Source organism: Emericellopsis atlantica (genome assembly GCF_019669845.1).
Source record: "Emericellopsis atlantica unplaced genomic scaffold F5Z01scaffold_25, whole genome shotgun sequence".
Lineage (NCBI taxonomy): Eukaryota > Fungi > Ascomycota > Sordariomycetes > Hypocreales > Bionectriaceae > Emericellopsis > Emericellopsis atlantica.
Window position 1 is genome coordinate 254,390 of NW_025764727.1, and position 19,348 is coordinate 273,737.

Below are 19,348 nucleotides of genomic sequence, written 5' to 3' on the forward strand. Positions count from 1 at the left end.
AAGTCATGCTCCATCCTGGAACCGACATCTAGCTTCAAGTCCACCGCCTGCTGGCTGTTCGCCAATGGCTTCCTTCTTTCAGCCAGGGCCGAATGACCCTGCCCTTGCGGATTGCGAGCCGGGGAGATTCCAGATCTATTGCAACAGTATCAACTCGGTGCAAAATCTTTTCCAGCCATGGTACCAGGTCCTGAACCTTTCCGTTGGCGGCGCTGCCATACTGATTCCACTCGTCTTGGCCGTGATCACATTCATTGCTCATGCCTGGACGCGTTACCGCTCCCACAACACAAAGTCAGTAACATAGAGCCCCCAGTCCGTTGCGAATCTTGCTGACCGAACTAGGCCTCAAAGGCGGCGTAAGTCTGCACCAGCCGTCCAACGTCAACTTACACCAGGGACGTGGAAATCGGCGAGATCTTTCGAGCTTCTTCACCAAGAGCATATAGAACTTCCAGACCTCACACCAGACGTCTTTGAAACCAAGGACCATCTCTCGGTCACGTCACAAAAGGTGTCTGCACAGAGGACCATCAAGATCTTCATGACAAACGCAGATCAGGCTCAACTTTCCGAAAGGCTCAAAGCCATCAGCAAGGGATCTGATATCGACGCCATCGGGCTGCACTGCTCAGATGCCACCAATCTGGAGACACTTGAAGCCTTGCTCCACGAGCTATTGGAATGCAACATCCCAGCGGTTCTCGTGGCCAGCCATGACAGCAACATATGGCCCCACGTCGATCTCACTGTCTTTTCCGGAATCGTGATAGAGAACGCTTGCATCTTGCAAAGCGGCGACCGCCGCGATTATTTTCGATCTCGAATGCTGCAAGATGTCGTCGGACGATGCAGCAAGATCAGAGAAAGCGACCCGGACTACTTTGTTGGCTTCGCGGACCTGTGGGAAGTGAGACCCCATCCAGCTGTGATCAGAAGGGCCGTGAAACTAGCAGAGCACTTTGGTGCCTTGCTGGAACATGGTCCAGTTCGACCAGAAGAGAATGGGGGAATCCATGTTGGGGCTGCCAGTCAGACGCTCAGTGGCTTTGAGTTTCTCAGACGACCAGAAGTCATCGAGCTACAGCGATCTTGGAGCACGGAGGCCCAACAAGTCCTCGTCTCTGAATCGGAGCAGTCCACCGACGTTGCACGACTACCCCTGCATGGGATCGAAAGTGTGATCCCAAATATTCGTCAATACCTGGAGAAATTCGAAGTACCGTCGTCTCTCGACGATCTGAAGCACCAGCACACCTCTTTTGCGCAGCCCCCCGACTATTCGTCCTCGCCCATCTCTCGAGACTGCTCCTGGACAAAGTCCAGCCAGGGCAGCCCAATGGCCGAAAAGGGGTGCTATCCTATCACAACGGAACCCGGCGCAGCTCACTACAATGCTGTGGTCGAGATGCAGAAGCACTTGAAGCGCTTGGATATGCTTCAGCCCTCCAAGGGCGCCGACACGCACCGTCTGATAAAGGAACTGCAGCAGCTTGAGTGTGGTTACCCCATGGTGAGCCTGGTGGATCGACTAGTCGAAGGCCTTCGAGAACGCCGCATCACAGTGTTCAAAGGTCTCGACACGGGCTTCGGCGTGCCAGAGGGGGTTGCGTACTTTTGGGGCGTTTCCGACGCCTCTAGTGAGCAATCTGAGCTCGACATTTATATCTCTCTGAAAGCGCCCAACGATACCGCCGCGATCCTCCATACGTGGCTCGCGCACTGCGGCGTGTCAAGGGCCGTCCGCTTCGAAACCGAGTGTCAACTGGAACAATCGCTGAGGGCCGATACATCGCCCATCCTGTTACCTGCGAGCATCAAGACAGCTGTTGATCGATCCAGCCACGCAGAAGTTTTGAGCCTACTTCAGCAGGTGCGAATCTCTCAGCTTGATCACACTTTCAAGGGAGCTCTTGTCGATTACTGCCAACAGAGTCTTTTGCAGGATGTGTCTCGCGGAACATGGTATCAAACTGTCTCTTCTGCCATTCTCGACGGTACAATGACAATGGAAGAGATTCTGCAACTGAGACTCGAGCACTACGTTCAGCTCGGCGCTGCTGAAATACCGAAACTCGACTATTTGGTGGACCTGTCGGAAGAAGTGTCACAGCAGGTGCTCGAGTCTCTTTTCTTTGGTCGTCGAGATGCGCTGAACGCAATGACCAACGCTTTGCTTGAGGCATGGAGCCCTGAGGCCCAAGCCGATGGCAAATGCGTAGACCTAAACGCCGACTTGTTTGCGCTCATATTTCTGAGCGCTCTACGCAAAGCAGGATTCGAAGATGTCTACATTGAGGCCACCGATCGATGCCCCTTCTTCCTGTCTCAACCCGACCAAGCCGCCGTGTTCTCCGAGTTGTGGGTTCTTGGGTCTCAATGCGAGATCTACTTTGGCGTGCTTCCCAGAGGTCTGGGGTCCATTGTCTACAATCGCTATAAGGAGCACCTTTTGCAACATCCGCCGGCGGGAGATGCCCGGAAGAATAATGAGATTATGAGCATGTATTCCAACAATGAACCCCCAGCGGAAGATGGTGAAGGCGATGGGACCCGCGCGAAAGCACAAATGTTGAGCCTCACCAGACGTGAGCGTGTTGAATCGTGGAAGAAGCGCTTCACCGAACTCGGCGCCATGTCCATCTTCTGCTTACCAGCAATCATAGACGTCCTTCTCCTCACTTTTGTAGGACGCGGCGTCTTCATGACCGCCTTTATGGATTCGGAGCACCTGCAAGCCGCTGGGTTAGCACTGCTGATCTCCCTCCTGCTCACGGCGGGGGTCACCGGCTGGGTTGGCAGTGTCGGGAACTATTACCTGGTCAACTATGCCTACGACAATATGATCCACTTCCACGTCCAGAGGCTGTCTGGTGGGTTCATGTTGACCCTCTTGGTTGCGATATGTGGGTTTGTCGGGTTCTCGGTGCAATACTCAGTCCCAGTCGGACTCGTGTTCGCGGCATACATGATTATCATTGCCACCTATTTCAACCTCCTTGGCGTCATGGCCACTATGCACCAACGACACAGTCCTATCACGTCAGGGCGCACCGTCTTGTGGCGCACCATTCCGCTCCTCCTGATCTCTCCTGTCCTGTCGACGTTTGTAAACGGACATGATCTTGAAATCTACCTTCCCATCACTTTGTTGTTTGTGGTGTTGGCGATGGTGCAGTACCGAAATCTGTGCCGTGAGTGGTCAGGCTGGATGCGAAACATACCCACGTTCTCAGGCAAGGACATTACAGAGTGGCATGAAGCTCAAGCAGGCCTGACAAAGGAGGAGAAGGAGGGTCAAAAATCGAGCGATAAAGATGCGCTAGAGGCATTCCGCGAGGCTGTGGAGGCCTATAAAAGGGGCCTCCTGTCTGACGTCTCGAAGACGGATCTTGTTGCGAGGGTGGCCGCCGGCATGCCTTATGTCCAGTGGCTGTTCAAGAAAACGTGCCCGAACAGCACGATCCCAGATGCCTTTACTGCCTCCTGGTTTACGCAGTTGGGGGAGTCGCGCAAGCAGCAGCAGCAGCTGTCTCGTGGCCTCAAGGAACATAACGTTCTCATGTTATTTCGCTTTGCCCGATACGATATTGGCCAAAACCTCGGTTTGTTCCTGGTCGCCCTCATGGATCGATGGGTCAGCATCGTGATGGGCGCCAGAGTCCCTCGGCCCAGCTTGTACATCGACTCAAGGTCCCGTTACGGTGTGTGCTTGTGTATCCTCTACTTTTGTGCGTCCGTCATGCTGCTTGACACGACCTTGCAGAAGTACTGGGAGGTTCAGTTCAAACTGTCTGATGAGAAGCTGAGTGGCCACGATCATGCCCAGCGCGTCGCCAAAGAGTGGGAGCGACGGAGGTTGAGATCGCTTCTCCAAGCCCTTCGAGAGTTGCTTGGCAAGATCATGGTCGTCTTTGGAGTCTGCACAGTACTCATGTGGCTACTTGTGATGAACCCACAGAGCATGATTCTGTATTATTGCTACTGCCTTGGCTACACCTGCGTCATCCTGTTCCAGTTCAATCGCTGTTTTACTACGAACGTTCGGGCTCACATTACAATCATCCTCTCGGCCGCAGCTGTTGGCTTTGTGGTGGGCTGTACGTTGCGCGTCGTCCCTTATACAGCCGGGTGGTTCTACGCAGAGATACTAGCACAGAATGTATCGGCTGTCACGGCGGCTTTAGGCACTTTCCTGTGGACCTGGAAGGACTGGACATCGCCCACGAGATCGAACAAGCATTCTGACAGTGAAGACCCCGACAAGCCTCAAATCATCGCACAATGCCGGCTCGAGGCCGAATCTGGAACCAATGACCAGGTTACAGCTTCACAAATCAAAGGCTTGAAAGGCACTGCCATGCCACAGAATGAAAGTGCGATTGTCTTCCGCGAAGTGTCGCGGCATCTCCGCAGTAGCCTGCAAGAACCCAATGCTTTCTCACGATCTGCCCCCTGGTCTGGGAAGCTGCTCCAGACGACTCTGAACATGTGGGAATCTCGAAACATCGGTGTCCTCCTGTGCAGCCGTCAGCAATTTGTACGCTCAGGCCTGTCGCATATCTCATCCGTTAGTGAGTCGACCGGGGAGTCGTTGACCATCAATATTGGCGTACTGGGAGAGACGGAACTGCGAGACGCCTCATGGCAGCCGCTCCTGGCGCAGATAGTGGCGGAATCGGCCCTCTATCATGTTGCGCGCACAGAGCATGGGCTGTCGCATTCCAAAGCTGTGCAAGCTGAGCATTTCCTCCAGGAGACACAGTCCCTATCGAGGCGACTTGAGTTCGAGCTCTCCTATGAGAACGACGCGGCTCTGGACCGACTTATTGGCAGAACAAATGTGGAACTGATGAAGCACCTGTGTCTCAATGTGCCGATCGAGTCGCAATGGGAACTGTTGCCAGAATCCGTACGCCAAGCGATAGTCGAGCGCATCAATGGGCAGCGCGTCAACATGACTAGGGAACTGCTTGCTTGGCTTGACCGGAGCGGTACCGACCTGACTACGTGCGACTTTCACGTCTCGCTGGCTCTGGCCATATCGCAGAAGATTGGGCAAAGAGCAGGGTCTGTTGCGCCGTTCTGTAGCTACCAGTCAACTTCCACGGCGGCACTGAAGCCTGTGCGGATGCCGGACAGCGTGTCATCACCATCCAAGGCACTGGGGGAGTGGCTGCGATTACCAGTCAGAATCATCGTGGCATGGGTGAAATGGGTCGCCATCATCACGGGCGCAGGAAACGACATTGAGCGCGAGCTATGGTACTGTTCGAAAGATTGGTATTTTCAACGGTTCATTCTAGCTGTCACCCTATTCTTGTGGAAGTTCTGCTGGCACGCAAAGAACCTCTGGATCTACGTGATGCTGGTACATCAGCGGGTCGAGGTGGCCAATATGACAAGGCTGGCCCAGAAGGGTGCCCGTCGCAAGATCAAGGGTAGCTCCATCCTCGTCGAGCTTCCCCGTAAGAGAGTCACTGGGTTCGCTGCGGGCGAGGACGGAGGAGCCATGGTGTTGAAAGTATACGACGGCTTGCACAAATCTGCGCCCTCCGGAGCAAGCCCTCTCTTCAAGGCGGTCTACGACGAGAACCTGCGCCTCCAGGCTCGAGTCGATAGTGACACGCTGGTGACTACTTATCAGTACGCCGATGCGACCACGAGACGACCCTTGTCCAAGGAGTTCAGCGACAAGGACTTCCGTACTGTAGGATTCTACGACAAGCATGGCCGAATTCACAGGGGCACGATCACGGTGGGGGAGACCGAATTTGCCTTTCAGTATCACTTCAAGAACCTACCACACGGCAATGCAGACGTCTTGGCTGCTGACTTTAAGGACATCACCTCTGATACCGAGAACATGATCTCGGTATACTGGGGCTGCCCCCCTGATGAGGATGTCTCCAAGTACAACTGGGCGCCGTCGGAGCGCCTGAGCCGCATAGTCAAAGTCATTGGGGGCAGGCGATACACCACACAAGTGGAGTACAAGCATCGCCGAGATCCCCTGATCACCACGTTCCTGGACGGAGAGGACGGGATCAAGACAGCCGTCGCAAGCGCCCCCAAGGCGTTCGCCGAGGAAAGCATGTTTCTGGCTCGGCCTGGTAACGTCTCATTCGATTCGGATGATCTTCTCATCTATCATAGCCTGACCCAGCTCAAGGAACTTCGGCGTCACGCAACTCCGTGGCCGCTGGGCGTGTCGAGGCTGAACCCATGGGGGTGGATCGTCAAGCTCAAGGGCAGCCGCGTGTACCAACACATTCCGACGTGGCAGCTGAGAACTGAGCTCTGGGCCCTGTGGCTCAAATCCGACTCGCTGGATGCGCCCACGGCGTGTTGGCTTGATGAGCTGATTCTACGAGAAGAGCCTCTGCTGCGCAAGTATTGGAAGGCCAGAGATCGAGGTAGACTACACGAGGCCAAATCCTACCTAGATCGACACGTCGGCCAGATCGTATCGGCCATTGACATGCAGACGGACGTGTCCGAGGTGTGTGCTCTGCCGATTAAGACGTCTGACCTGTATGCCATGGGCCTCGGCAAAGATGCGACAGAAATTACAAGTCACCCTCGCGACTGTTTCAGCGACTCTGACGAGCGCATATCGGTGGTCTTTAACGACATTGGGTGCTGGCCCGAGGCGCCTGGTGGTGTGTCCAACTGCCGCCGCGATCTGGTCAACGGACACAGCACGATCCGGAACCACGTGCTGGCCGAGTGCGCCAACGACTTTGGCATCCCCCGATTCCAGATTGAGAGGAATGTGCAGTCGCTCAAGCTGCTCCCACTGTGGGGGCTGGACAGGAAGACGGCGCACCATGGCCTGATTGACAATCTCCTCCAGTCCCAGGTCGACGAGAAGGTGCGCAACACCGAGATCCAACGCGACATTGTCGGGGTGTTTATCCCCCTGGTCAAAGACTTTGTCAAAGGTGCGCGGACGAAGCGGTACACTCGCGCCGACTTGATCAGGTACAGCAACGTGGTGCTCTCCATGTCCAAGTACTACGAGCAAAAGGACTACAGTCGGACCTGGGAGTCCAAGGAGGTCGAGAAGGCCTGGGTCGATGCCTGGCTTGTGCCGTACAACGATCCTAACATTACTGATCCTTCGTCCTTTTTCGACATTGAGAAACCGAGCATGTCCGATTTTCGAGAGGCGCTGGGCATCTACTTGGCGTACTTTTTCATCTTCTCGGTGAAGATTCCGGATCGCTGTCCGCGAGTGTTCCAGAGCACGCATCATGGCATCAGTAGTCTCTTTGGCATGATTCTGCGCTATCGTCGTGGCGTCACCTTTGGTATTTGGGACCATGCCATTCTGTGGCGAGAGTGCTGTCTCAACATCAGTCCCGCGCAGTGCGAGCTGCCCATCTCGGTGCAGTCGATGCTGCTGTCAGGCATTGGGTTGGCGACGAGGCTGGCCTACCTGCATGCCGACGTGATCATGCCGTGCACGTCGCTGTTTAATCCGTAAGTTCTCCCTCCCCTTTGACACGTCTGTCCTAGCCAGGCTAACACTCGCAGTATGTGGGAAGCTGAGATTGCCACCGATCGAGGGCAGCTCAGCAGCAAAAAGGTTTTTAGCCGGCGTATTGACCCCATCGTCAACGGCATCAGCAACATGGAGTCCTTCACACCGGTCGACAAGATCCGCACGGAGAAGCCTACAGTGGTCATGTTGTCGAACGTGCAGTTCATCAAGGGCATCAAGACGGCGATCCTGGCGGCAGACATCATTGTCAACCGCTATGGGTTCAAGGACTACCAGCTCGTGGTGTACGGTGCCAAGGATCGGCAGCCGTCCTATGCCCTGGAGATGGCCAAGCTGATTGTGGAGAACAACCTGTCCGAGACGGTGATCCTGGCCGGGTTTGGCAAGCCAAAGGAGGTGCTCAAGGACGCCTGGCTCTTTATGAACTCGTCCATCTCCGAGGGCCTGCCCCTGGCCATTGGCGAGGCGGCCCTCGCTGGCGTGCCCATTGTCGCCACGGAGGTTGGAGCCACAGCGCTGGTGATGACGGACCCCGAAGATCAGGACAAGCGATACGGCGAGGTCGTTCCTCCCAACGATCCGCTGGCCTTGGCTCGGGCGCAGCTGAGTATTCTGGGCATGGTGGGTCCCTGGGCCAAGTTCACTGAGGAGGTCCAAGCCGAACCGTCTGCTGCGGCATCAGCTGTGCTGCCAGACGACATCACCTCGGGTGTCGTGGACTGGCTTACCCAGCGAATGTACGACAAGTCGCCCGATCGTCGACGCCTAGGTCTACTATCGCGAGAAGTCGTGCTGCATAGCTTTCACGGGAACCGCTATCTACGTGAGCATGAACAGATGTACTGGGTTCAGTGGCATCTGTCAAAGATGAGAGCCGACGAGGCGTTGAGCAAGATCGCGTCTCGGACGTATAGATTTGGCATACCGCGGCCGTTGGAGTATGAGGACGAAGATGATCGATGCATCATCGAGGCAGACGGGGAAGAGAGCGAGGGGAGCACCTTGGTGAGAGATCCGACGGTTAAGTGGCAGGAGTTTGACAACGGGAGGGTGATCAAGGAGAAGAGGTCGGCGAGAAGGCTAAGCAAGCAGCGGCCTCCTAGTTCGATGGTGTGAGTTTGGAATTGGCGGTAGAACAGTACGCACAATGAATAGATAATAGACTTGCATAGAAAGGAACGTCGAAGCACTGTCAACTGTAGAAAGATGGAGCTTGATCTGTCAGTCTGTCAAGGCCTTGAGAGGAGAAGTTGAGCTCGAGGATTGAGTTCAAGCGAGGCATACCGAAAAGTGGAGATTCATGGTTACCCCGCCAATCAACAGATCAAGGGCGCTGACGTCGCGCGTCTCGCCTCGAGCTCACCTGAAGCTCCGTCTCTACTCGTTGTCCAGCAATTGAATCATTCTTCCCTCGACCTTGACCATTCATTGATCATTCCCCTAGTAGTCGCCCGAACCTGCATCTTTCATACCGCATCAAGCCGAGCAGCATACGCCCCGCCCATCAGCGCAATGGCCGACAAGATCGAGAAGATCAAGGGCGCAGAAACGCCTGCCGACCTCTCCACAGCCAGCACGCCCGCCGCCGACAGCGTCTACTCAATGGACCCCGGCAAGGACGAAGACCTGCTCTCCAAGAAGGTCTTTCTCGCCGACCTCACCGCCAAGGGTCAGGCGCTCTACGCCCACAAGAACTACGACGACGCCTGCGAGGTCTTCTCCCGCGCCAGCGTGCTGCAGGCCGACATCAATGGCGAGACGGCACCCGAGAACGCCGAGATCCTCTTCCACTACGGTCGCAGTCTCTTTAAGGTGGGACAGAGCAAGAGCGACGTGCTAGGTGCGTCCGCGCCGCAGACAGAGACGAAGAAGCCCAAGAACAAGCCCAAGAATGGCGATGCGAATGGCAAGAAGAAGAATACAGAGGCCAAGACCGAGGAGGAAAAAGTGACGCAGGAGGGCGTTGGCATCGTCGCAGAAGAGAAGGGCAGTGTATCCAAGACAGCGACCGCAAAGGAAGAGGGAAAGCCAGTCAACAAGGCACTCTTCCAGTTTACAGGCGACGAAAACTTTGACGACTCGGACGAGGAAGAGGTAGGGACTTGAGACGCGACTGGGTTTGAAATTCTGTTTCGTTTGCTAACACCTGCGCTGTAGGACGCCGAAGAGGGTGACGAGGATGACGACGAAGACGACGACGACCTGGCCACGGCCTTTGAGATTCTCGACCTCGCGCGCGTCTGCTACACCAAGCGCCTCGAGCAGCTCTCGAGCGAGGAACAGGAGGCCCAAGGCAAGGGGAAGGACAAGGAGGCAGAGGGCACCGAGTCGGCGGCAGTGAGGCATGTCAAGGAGCGATTGGCGGACACCCACGACTGTCTGCACGAGATATCGCTGGAGAACGAGAGGTTGGTTGAACCTCTGCACCTCGTTCTTCGCACAGTGGCATGCTAACGACCGTCTCTCTACCCAGGTTCCCACAGGCTGTCGAGGATGGACGCACGGCGCTCAAGTACAAGCTGGAGCTATACCCTGAGGAGTCCGAGATCATCGCCGAGGCGCACTACAAGCTCTCGCTCGCCCTCGAGTTTGCGTCCGTGACGACGGCTGGAGAGGATGGCACCACGGCCAAGCGCGAGGACATGGACCAGGGCTTGCGGGACGAGGCTGCCAAGGAGATGGAGCTTGCGATCCAGAGCTTCAAGCTCAAGCTCAAGAACAGGGAGGTTGACATTGCCGAGTCCCTGTCGGCAGAGGACAATGAGCTGGGTCGCAAGGACATTGCCGAGATGAAGGAGCTCATTGCCGACATGGAGCAGAGAGTACGTCATGACGATACTTACCCCCGTGACGATTTCTTGCTTACTTGGATAACACAGCTTCTCGACCTGCGGAGCGATCCGATCAACACCAAGGAGATGCTCGGCGGCAGCGAGAACCCCCTGGGCGGCATTCTGGGCGCCGCCCTAGGCGAGACCTCGGCGGAAGCCAAGGCTCGCATCGACGAGGCAAAGAAGACGGCGAATGACCTGACCAACCTCGTGCGCAAGAAGAAGCCCAAGGAGGAGGCGTCCACCGAGGGCAACGGCAAGCGCAAGGCGGAAGACGAACCTGAGGACGAGGCTGCGAAACGGGCCAAGACTGAAGAGCCCGCCGCCAGTGCCCAATAATGTACTACAGTTCACGCAATCTTCAGGTAATGTAATGGGCAGCAGGGCTCGGCGTTCACGGATCGGTAGGGGTTTCCACATGGGAACCAAGGGGACAATGTACTGTATGTTGTACGAATTGAAATGTAATAAACTGAATGGGTACCCTCTTCCATGGCCATCTACAGCTTGTAACTCCCGCTCGACGCCGTCTTGACACCCTTGACCTTCTTGCCATCGACGTCCGTCACCTCGCCCTTGCGGTTGATGACCTTGACGCCGCCCTTTTTCAGATCCGCCATGGTATCCTTCTGCAGCTGCGCGCGCTTGCTCAGCGCCTTGCCGCCGCCGACGCCGCCCGCCTTGCGGACCCTCTCCTTCTCCCGCCGGCGCTGGCGCTGCTTGTCCTCGCGGCTCATCTCCTGCTTCGCCAGCGGCGCGCCGCCCTTGTGCACCACCTCGCCCGCGGCCGCCGTCTTCTTGTTGGCCGTGTACACCTCCTGGGGCGCCATGCGGCTGCTCTCGCCACCGATCGCCGAGGCCGTCGTCGGCTGGGCGTCCTCCATGGACACCGTGGCCACGTCCGCCACGACAGAGAGCGATGGCTCGACGGGGCGGGGCCGGTAGTGCCAGCTGCTGAGGGCGTCGAGGCGGGAGGACACGTCCTTCCACATGTTCTCAATTTCCTTCTCCTCGCGCTGCAGCTTCTCGTCCGACTGCGAGACGTAGGCCTCGGGATCCTGCGTCTTGGCGTGCTCCTCCTCGTAGACCTCGGCCAGACTCTTGCCCTTTGTGTCGTCCACCTCGGCGAGCAGGCCGCGTCGCGTGCTGGCGGGCATGCTCTCCGTCCCGGGCCGACGGCGGATCACCTCGTCAAACTCCTGGGCCAGGATACGGCGCTTGATGAGGTCCTCGATGCTCTCGCTGATCTCGGGGGTGATGACGGGCACGGGCTTGCCGCCGTGCTCAAAGTCGAGGTCCTGCTCGAGGAGCGAGTTGACGGGCCGATCGGCGGCCGCCGCCTCGCCGGACAGCGTCCATTCGCGCTTGGCGACAGAGGCGGCCTCGAGTTTGCGGATCTCCTCGGCGAGTCGGGCCTGTCGGCGCTCGTGTGCGGAGCGACGAGACTTGGGATCGCCGGCGTCGACATCGGACAGCCCGTCGGCCGAGTCTTCCATCTCGGACTCGTCCTCAAACAGATCGCGCTTGACGTCTTCCATGGCACGCTCGACGTCCTCCGCGTTGTGCTGGGGCTTGCTGTCAAAGCGCACGGACTTTTTGTTCTTGGGTCGCTTGTCGTCGCGCTTGCGCTTGGGTGGCGCAAAGAAGTCCTTGTAGTAGACCTCGTTGGCGTTAAACTCGCCCAGCCCGTCGTCCACCCCGTCCTCGAGGTTGCCGACCATGTCCTCGTCGTCACTGGCGCCCTCGGGCGCGTCGAGGTCCATGTCGCCAAACGTGGGCCCGCCCTCGCTGTCGTCGTCATCGTCGTCTTCGGGCATGTCCTCGCCGTCCTGTGCTTTCTTCGTCTTGGCCGCGAGGGCTTCCGCCTCGGCGGACATGGGGTCGGCATTCCAGTCAATGTCCTCGTCGTCGCTCGCTTGGTCGGTGTTGGGGTCCCCCTTGGCATCCTGGTCTTCAAAGTATTGTGATTGCTTGTTGAATTCATCGAGGGAGAAGAATCCATCATTGAGGCCGTCAGGGTCCGCCTCGTACTCCTCCTCGGGGCCATCGGCATCTTCCTCGTCGTCCTCCTCTACGGCTTCGTAGTCGTCGTCTTCAAAGTCCTCCTGAGCATCTTCGAATTCGAGTTCTTCGTCATCCTCTGAGGCTTCTTCGTCCAGGAGGCTGTTTCCGTTCAGTTCAGCCTCGAGGCCTTCATCGCTGACATCCTCTTCCATCTCATCTTCCTCCTCATCGTCGTCTTCCTCAGCCTCGGCGGGCGAGCCCTCCTCGTCGTCATCCAAGTCTTCCACAATGACGCCTTCGTCTTGTAGTTCTCCCAAGCGGCCGTCAGCGTAGCGCAGCACGCCTTCAATGACCTTCCTCGCCTGCTGCCAGACTTGGTTGGTCTCGAATCCGTCCACGTGCACCTTGCGCACTTTCAGCACTTCGCCCTTGTCTTCGCCCCTCTTCCTCTTCTTGAGGCGGATCTGCTGCTCGTCGACCACCGTCCCTGCAAAGTCCTCTAGCGTGTCCTTTACAATGTTGAGGGACGTGGTAGGAAGAGAAGCCGGTGGTTGCAGGAAGACATGTCGATTGGAAGGGGCGAGGTTCTGGAGGAAGGATGATGTCGGATTGGCGGATGGCATGGTGGCGGGGAGAGCTTCGAGAGTATGCGACGTCGATGTCAGAGTCGGCGACGTGTCGGCTGCCATTGTTATGCGGATGTTTGGCGACCAAGACGATCTGGGTCGACTTTGCGTCTGGAAATTTTGGCTGTTCACGATGGTCTAGAAAAAAATCTGGGTGGGGCTGGCATGCGATAAGCCCCACCTGGCGCCGTCACGGCCTCTGGTGTGCCCGGACTTACCCTAGACCCAAAGTCTGAATTGATCACCTTCACTGTCGAGTTGCGGCGACTTTGTGTTTAGCTAACTCACGGCCCCCTTATTCTGTCTTGCTGGTCATGGCAGTTAAACAGTAAATCAGAGGGCACATCGCTGGCATTGTTGGGACTGGATGCCGCACTGCACATCGACCACGTCGAAATGTGGTCTACGCCTCTCGTGAAATTACTATGAAGACAGGAACAATCATGATCAGGGTTTGCAGGTATTGTCTCTATTGAAGCGCTAGTAGTAATCTTACGCCCGGTCGTATGTTATAACAGGCCTCACCCCGCCGCCAGGAACTCAAACCAAGTACACAATGACTACATAGGCCATCAAGACGAACTCCAGCAACGCCGACCAGCTAAGACGAGAATGCAGCAGAACCCCAACAAGAGCCAAGGACACAGACAACACTCATAATCCCCGGCGTCCACCAGTACTCATCAGTGTAATCTTTTGCTTCTTCTTCTTCTTGCTGCCAGCCGTTGTCGGCGTCGGAGCCTGGCTACTGGGACCGGCGGATTCCTGCTCTCCACTGCCATCAAACGCCCGCATAGCTTCCATCTGAGCCGCGAGATCGTGTCCGCTCAGCAGCGCGTCGTCGTTCAGCCACCCATCATCGACCGGCCCAGAAGGTTGCGCTTGCAGCTCTGGTGAGGCATTGATCGCCCTTGTGCCCCAGATGGTGCGGTGCGAATCGGGACTGGTCGACATGGACGCCAATGTTTCAAACCCAGGCCGGGGTTCCGGCGGCGTTGTCCCCGATGATCCATTCAAGGGTTGGAAATCAGACATATCCATGGGGGGCGTCTCTGCTTCCATGCTGGCAGGAATGCGCTGGCCCGTGGTGCGGCGCAGTTCGGCAGCTTCCAGGCGCTCGGCTTGCGCGCGCTCCCTCTCTTCTTGCGTAGCCTTGTCCTGGTTTCGCTTTCTTCGCCTCTCAATGTCGACCTTGAAGGTCTCGAGCGTCTCCTCCGGCACTATGTCTGTCCAGTCGCATTCGATGAAGTTGACAATGCAGCCGCGCGGCAGGTGACCAAGATAGCGCGCCCGCTTGCGCATAGCCTCGTCGACGACATGGCCTGTAGATATGTGTTCGACTCGAGGTAGCAAGGTGGATGGGAACGAGGAGAAAGTCCCATACTTTGTCTTGAGGATCCGGATGTCCAAAGGCGACAGATAGAGATGTGGCTGTGAGCTGTAGAAGTAAAAGTCGGCTTCCGATGAATGGCGCGGCGGATTCTTGGCCGACGCCAGCGCGGACTCAACGCTGCCGAGACCGGTGTAGCGCTCTTTCAGGTTTCGAACCGCCTTCATAGCCTTCTGCGTCCACTCATTGTCCGAGCCGAACAGTGTCTCGTCAATCTTTTCCTGTCGCTCGAGTGCCGCTACCTCCTCGTCACACTGCTCCAGCATGTACTGCTCGCTTCCCATCATGACGCGCGCATAATCCAAGACATTCACGTCCGAATGCCAAGGAATGGCTTGTCCGGAGTTCAGCACCTCGGCGCCCCCTTCACGGGGTAGCGCGATGATCGAATCGGCGTTCCTGGCCATCAACCGCAGGACAACATCGTCACCTACGCGAGGTAGTGGGCTCTCCTGTCCAGCGTAGAAACGCACCGGTCGTCCGTCGTGGAGGTATATAAAGTCTTCGCAGATCGGACACTGCTGGCATCTTGAACCCTTTTGATTTTTCCCGCCGTCCTCTTTCGAAGCTGTGTGCATGAAGCGAATTAGGCATGGCAGGCAGAAAATGTGCCCACACTTTGCCATGCGAGGCGCTACCGGCTCGTCGAGACAGATAGGACACGACGTTGTTTGCGATTCTGTCGATGCAATCACCTGCAGCACATCATTCCAGTCCAGGTGTGCGTCGGTATCGGACGCTTGCTGCTTGTAGGACCCCTCGGGTGAGACGACGAATCGGTAATTGGCGTGGACGTATCGAGATTTGTCAGAGACGTGGTAGCCCGAACCGACCCCGGTATTTCTCCTCCAATTCCTCGTGTTGTCGGTTGCGTAATGAGGTCGCGGGGCGTGATAATTAAGCAAGTGTGTTATCGACGTCTGGCCCCTTCGCCCGCTCAGATTCCCGAGAACATGGCGCTCCGCCATGGCGTCATATGCGTCGGGCGAGGTGTACGATCGCTCACCACCACCAGGGCGGCGCTGGTTCTTGTGCTGCTTGCGCGAGGCCTGGCTCTTCCTTGGATTCGAAGACGAATTCGATGGTCCGGCAAGTGCTGGGCGGCGCGACGATTCGATGCTGGAGGTAGCCGGCCCGGTGGGTATGTTTGACGAGTGGTTCGATGGCGTAGGGAGGGACTTGCCCACGTTCGAATTCGACGAGCTCATTTTGATGCCGGTTCAAGAGGAGAAGGAGGGATGAGAGGGGTTTGGCCATCCGGGGTCATGGATTGCGGGTGAATGATGGCCTCACGAAAGCTCGGCCTGCCAGTGCCATCTGACGATGGGCGAGTGATGAGGGTCGCGGTTCGTAGAAAATACAGGCTTGGAGAAGATGCTTCCGCAAACTGCCGACAGGTAGCTTGGGAGAAGATGGTTCAAAGTTGATGTCAGGGTCCCACGGGCGGACCCCGGTGTTGTGTTCGAGTCACAAACCAGAGGGGTACAGAGGTATGATGACGGGATGGAACGATTGGACGTAACGCCACCTCGAGGCGCGATTATCGATAAGCAAGCCACGTGACAGATGTCTCGAATACGATACGATGGGTGAAGGTAAGGTACCTTATTGTCACAGCCAACGCCTTGGGCATATGAGTGTCAAATCAATGCCATCATTGTATAATCACGATGCATAAACGAACGGTATTAACTATATGACGTTCGATCCAGGTGCGTCCCTGCTAAGTAGACTTCTTCTCGCAACGAAGCAACCATGCATCATCTCTCGCATCTGGGGGAATCATTGACACATAAAGACACTGAAACGACATGCAAACCCAACCAAAATAACCGTCAAACGCACATGACACCTCGACATCATTGACCACCCAATTTCGTGTCCAGCTGCACTCCGACGCTCACGCATTCAGCTCTTATTTGTCCGACATCTTGTGCTTGATCTTGCTCAGCATGGCGCTGAGGCGGTTCTTCTTCTTCTTCTCGGTGGTAGAGGCGGTTTCGGCCGGCTTGGTAGCAGATGCGCTGCCCGAGCCGTTGGCCGGGGTAGTGCTCTTGCCCGCAGCGGCAGCATCGGTCTTGGTCTCCACTGGCTTGGACTCAGTGGGCTTTGTGGCGGTCTCGGTGGGCTTATCAGCCTCGACCTTCTTCTCCTCCTGAGGCTTCAAGGGCTCGGCAGCGGCGCCTGCATCAGTGACTGGCTTGGCAGGGGCGGGGTCGGACTTGACCTCGTCGCCCTTGGTCTCGGCCAGGGCAGGGGCAGGCTTGACCTCCTGGAGGAGCTCGGTCTCGACCTCCTTCTTCTCAGCGACAGCAGTTGTGTTGGCAGCAGCCTCGGGGCTCTCGTGAGCCTCGGTGATCGACTGCTTGACCTCGGTGGGTACTTCGGGCGAAACCTCCTCGCGGGTGACCTCCTTGTCCTCAGTCTTGATCGCGTCCTGGACCGACACGGGAAGCTTCTCCTTGACAGAGTCGGGCAGATTCTTGTTGGCAGCGTCGGCAGCACTGGCGGCCGTCTGGTTGGCAACAGGGCCGCCCTTCTCGACGGCGGTGTCCTTGGCGGAGATGGCAGCAGCTGCGACGGTAGCGCCGGCAGCGGTCACAGCGGCAGCAGCGCCGGCGGCGATGCCTGTGGAGTTCTCCGACTTCTCAGTGCCGACACCAGCGGTGCCCTGAGAGGTGACAGGGGCCTCGGGCACCTTGGCCATGAGCTCATGCTCGACCTCGGCCTTCTCGCGAACCTCCTCGGCCACAGCGCTGGCTTCTGGAGACTGGCCAGCCTTCTGCTGGCTCTCCTTGACAGCCTCGGGAACTTCTGTGTCGGTCTCCTTGCCCTTGGGCTCCTTGGGAACAGCGCCAGCCAGGCCAACGGTGGTAGCGGTAGGGCCAACAGAGCTGACGGTGTTGTCGGTCACCGGAAGCCCGGACTCGGGAATGACAGGCTTGGCAGTGTCGATCGAGGCAGCGTTCGCAGTGCCAGGAAGAGTGTCGGCCTTCTCGTACGATTCCTTATCGAGCTTGACATTCTTGTTGATCTCGTCCTGGGTGGCAGGAACGGGCACAATGGTCGAGGCGGGGGCAATGGGGTTGACGGCGCCGTCAGCGGCCGGCAGAGGCGCGACGCCAATGGGCTTGTCGAGTTCGTTGGCGGGGGTCTCGGGGAAGCCGCCAGGAACGTCAGAAGGAGTGGCCGCGCCCTCCTTGGGGACTTCGCCAGCCATAGCAGTGGTTGTAGAGGTGGGAGTGACGGTGTTGATGACAGCAGCGCTGGCGCTAGGGGTAGCAATCTGCTCTGGTGTGAGGAAGTTGTTGATATTTCCTTCCTGGTCGGGCTCCTTGGGTGCAGACTCGTTCAGAACCCAGTTGTTGTCGACTACGAACTATAATGAGCTGCGTTAGTGCACTGTTGATGGAGGGAGAATTGCTTGGGTTAAAGAGGAAATCAGGTTTCAAGCCCATGATGCGGGATGCGCAAGGGTGTGCTCGTTCCTGCAGTCATGTGGTGGGCTGAGGAACGAGGCGCCCAGGCCCGTCGCAACCGCCCTTGCCAATTTGGGAGACCATGGTCTGTCGTAAGAAATCATGATACGTAAGACGACGTGGGTCCAGGTCCAGGCATCGTGAGATCTGATTCTGCGCCTGTGCTGTCTTGCGCGCCGGCCACGACAACTTGCGTCATAACCCGCGGCCGGCGACCCGCATGATCGATCCGGAGAGTTCGGTGTTTCCACCAGTCCACGCAGCAAAAACGGTGCCAGTCACTTGACAGCAGGGTTGGAATTGCAACAAGACGGCAAGGGATGACTCGCCAGGCGCCAATTGAATGCCTCAGCAATACCTTGGGCAGGCGCAGAGGCATTACAGCCTGGAAACCCGGCCAGTGATGCGATAGCCGCCGTGAGCTCAGGTGGATCCATGCGAACAGCTGGTCTGACCATGCTTGCAGGGCTGGCCTGCTGTCCGGGGACAGGCACCGAAGCTGGCGCTCTACCCCGTGCAAGAGATTGGACTGCGGCTGTGCCCAGCGCAGGCGATTACGAAGCGACCAGCTCCATAGCTTGGGGACACGGGGACAGGCGCGAGGCGATGGATGATCTCGTGCGCGATTGTTCGTACCAAGGGAAAATCAAGAGGCGCGCTCGTCGCTGATAGAATGTCGGAAAGCCACCTACCTTATAGTAGATCTTCTTGGAAGCGTCCTTCAAGTCGACCGTCTTTTGGAAAACATCGCCCTCCTTCTCAAGCTTGACGCTCTTGGTCCAGTCGTCGAAGGTGCCAGTCACATACACCTCCTCGGCGGGGTGCTCCCTGAGACCATTGTGTCAGCGCATTTGTTCGGGGCAGATTGGGACATTGCAAGATGCGATTCCGAGCCCGAGGGGTGCGCATCGAGCCACGGCTTGCGGCTTTCGGTGGGACGAAACATGATCAGAGAGAACTGACTCACCACTTGAAGGTGTAGCTGCCCATTGCTGCGGTTATGTCGATGTGGAAATTCCGCGTGAGGCGGCGCTAAGGGTATCGTAAAATAGAGAACTTTCGGGAGAGGATGAAGGCGAATATATAGACCGTATCGTATGTACGTAGAGGCGCGAGAAGAATTGTTCAAGTTGAAGCTGGTGGACGATGGCCAGCAGCAGAGCGGTGGCTGGAGCGTCTGGCGGTGGGAGAGGGGGGGCTAGTAAAATTAGGGTAAAGTGGCTGGCTGGCCGGCCGGTGGGTGGGGGTGGTGTTGGCGGTCGAGGCACTGGCAGGCACGAATCGACATGGATTCTGATGACGCCTGTTCCTTCCTCGACTGACTGCAAGTAATTACGTAGCATGACCAGCCTGAAGATGCTTGCTCTCGATGGTTCTGGAATCGTGGATCATGCATCTCCAGCCTCGTATCGAGCGCACTCATTCTGGCCTCTCTATCTGACTTTGAGCCTTCACTTTATTGCGAAATGCGAATGGAGCTCGCTGGGCCTGCGCGACAACGTCATCGGACA

At 57.2% G+C, this 19,348-nt stretch overlaps 5 protein-coding genes across 5 annotated transcripts; 2 read left to right on the top strand and 3 right to left on the bottom strand.

Moving 5' to 3' along the window:
- Nucleotides 1-64: 64 nt before the first annotated feature.
- On the top strand, nucleotides 65-8,623 carry F5Z01DRAFT_627081 (uncharacterized protein; the record flags this gene model as incomplete). Its single annotated transcript, XM_046261520.1, has 3 exons — nucleotides 65-294; nucleotides 346-7,485; nucleotides 7,540-8,623. 3 exons carry the CDS (start codon nucleotides 65-67, stop codon nucleotides 8,621-8,623), a joined length of 8,454 nt encoding a protein of 2,817 aa, XP_046115662.1.
- Nucleotides 8,624-8,879: 256 nt separating this feature from the next.
- F5Z01DRAFT_662798 (histone H1-binding protein) lies at nucleotides 8,880-10,820 on the top strand. The gene is made up of 4 exons (XM_046263984.1): nucleotides 8,880-9,601; nucleotides 9,665-9,915; nucleotides 9,981-10,329; nucleotides 10,387-10,820. The coding sequence occupies exons 1-4, from the start codon at nucleotides 9,020-9,022 to the stop codon at nucleotides 10,675-10,677; spliced, it is 1,473 nt and encodes a 490-aa protein (XP_046115663.1). The 5' UTR covers nucleotides 8,880-9,019; the 3' UTR covers nucleotides 10,678-10,820.
- F5Z01DRAFT_662801 (putative U3 snoRNP protein) lies at nucleotides 10,821-13,414 on the bottom strand. The gene has a single exon (XM_046263985.1). The coding sequence runs from the start codon at nucleotides 13,029-13,031 to the stop codon at nucleotides 10,839-10,841; it is 2,193 nt and encodes a 730-aa protein (XP_046115664.1). The 5' UTR covers nucleotides 13,032-13,414; the 3' UTR covers nucleotides 10,821-10,838.
- On the bottom strand, nucleotides 13,328-15,920 carry F5Z01DRAFT_264585 (uncharacterized protein). The gene has a single exon (XM_046258612.1). It carries the CDS (start codon nucleotides 15,564-15,566, stop codon nucleotides 13,623-13,625), a length of 1,944 nt encoding a protein of 647 aa, XP_046115665.1. The 5' UTR covers nucleotides 15,567-15,920; the 3' UTR covers nucleotides 13,328-13,622.
- Nucleotides 15,921-16,273: 353 nt separating this feature from the next.
- F5Z01DRAFT_626998 (uncharacterized protein) lies at nucleotides 16,274-18,827 on the bottom strand (the record flags this gene model as incomplete). The annotated part of the gene is made up of 3 exons (XM_046261517.1): nucleotides 16,274-17,737; nucleotides 18,530-18,665; nucleotides 18,805-18,827. 3 exons carry the CDS (start codon nucleotides 18,825-18,827, stop codon nucleotides 16,274-16,276), a joined length of 1,623 nt encoding a protein of 540 aa, XP_046115666.1.
- Between the last annotated feature and the right edge of the window lie 521 nt (nucleotides 18,828-19,348).

What these genes read in the sequence shown, in the direction of transcription:
- F5Z01DRAFT_662798 (XM_046263984.1), top strand. Translation starts at nt 9,020, where the DNA reads ATGGCCGACAAGATCGAGAAGATCAAGGGCGCAGAAACGCCTGCCGAC. An exon ending in ATATCGCTGGAGAACGAGAG is followed by an intron (nt 9,916 to 9,980) that starts GTTGGTTGAACC and finishes CTCTCTACCCAG; the next exon opens with GTTCCCACAGGCTGTCGAGG. An exon ending in TTGCCGACATGGAGCAGAGA is followed by an intron (nt 10,330 to 10,386) that starts GTACGTCATGAC and finishes TGGATAACACAG; the next exon opens with CTTCTCGACCTGCGGAGCGA.
- F5Z01DRAFT_662801 (XM_046263985.1), bottom strand. Translation starts at nt 13,031, where the DNA reads ATGGCAGCCGACACGTCGCCGACTCTGACATCGACGTCGCATACTCTC.
- F5Z01DRAFT_264585 (XM_046258612.1), bottom strand. Translation starts at nt 15,566, where the DNA reads ATGAGCTCGTCGAATTCGAACGTGGGCAAGTCCCTCCCTACGCCATCG.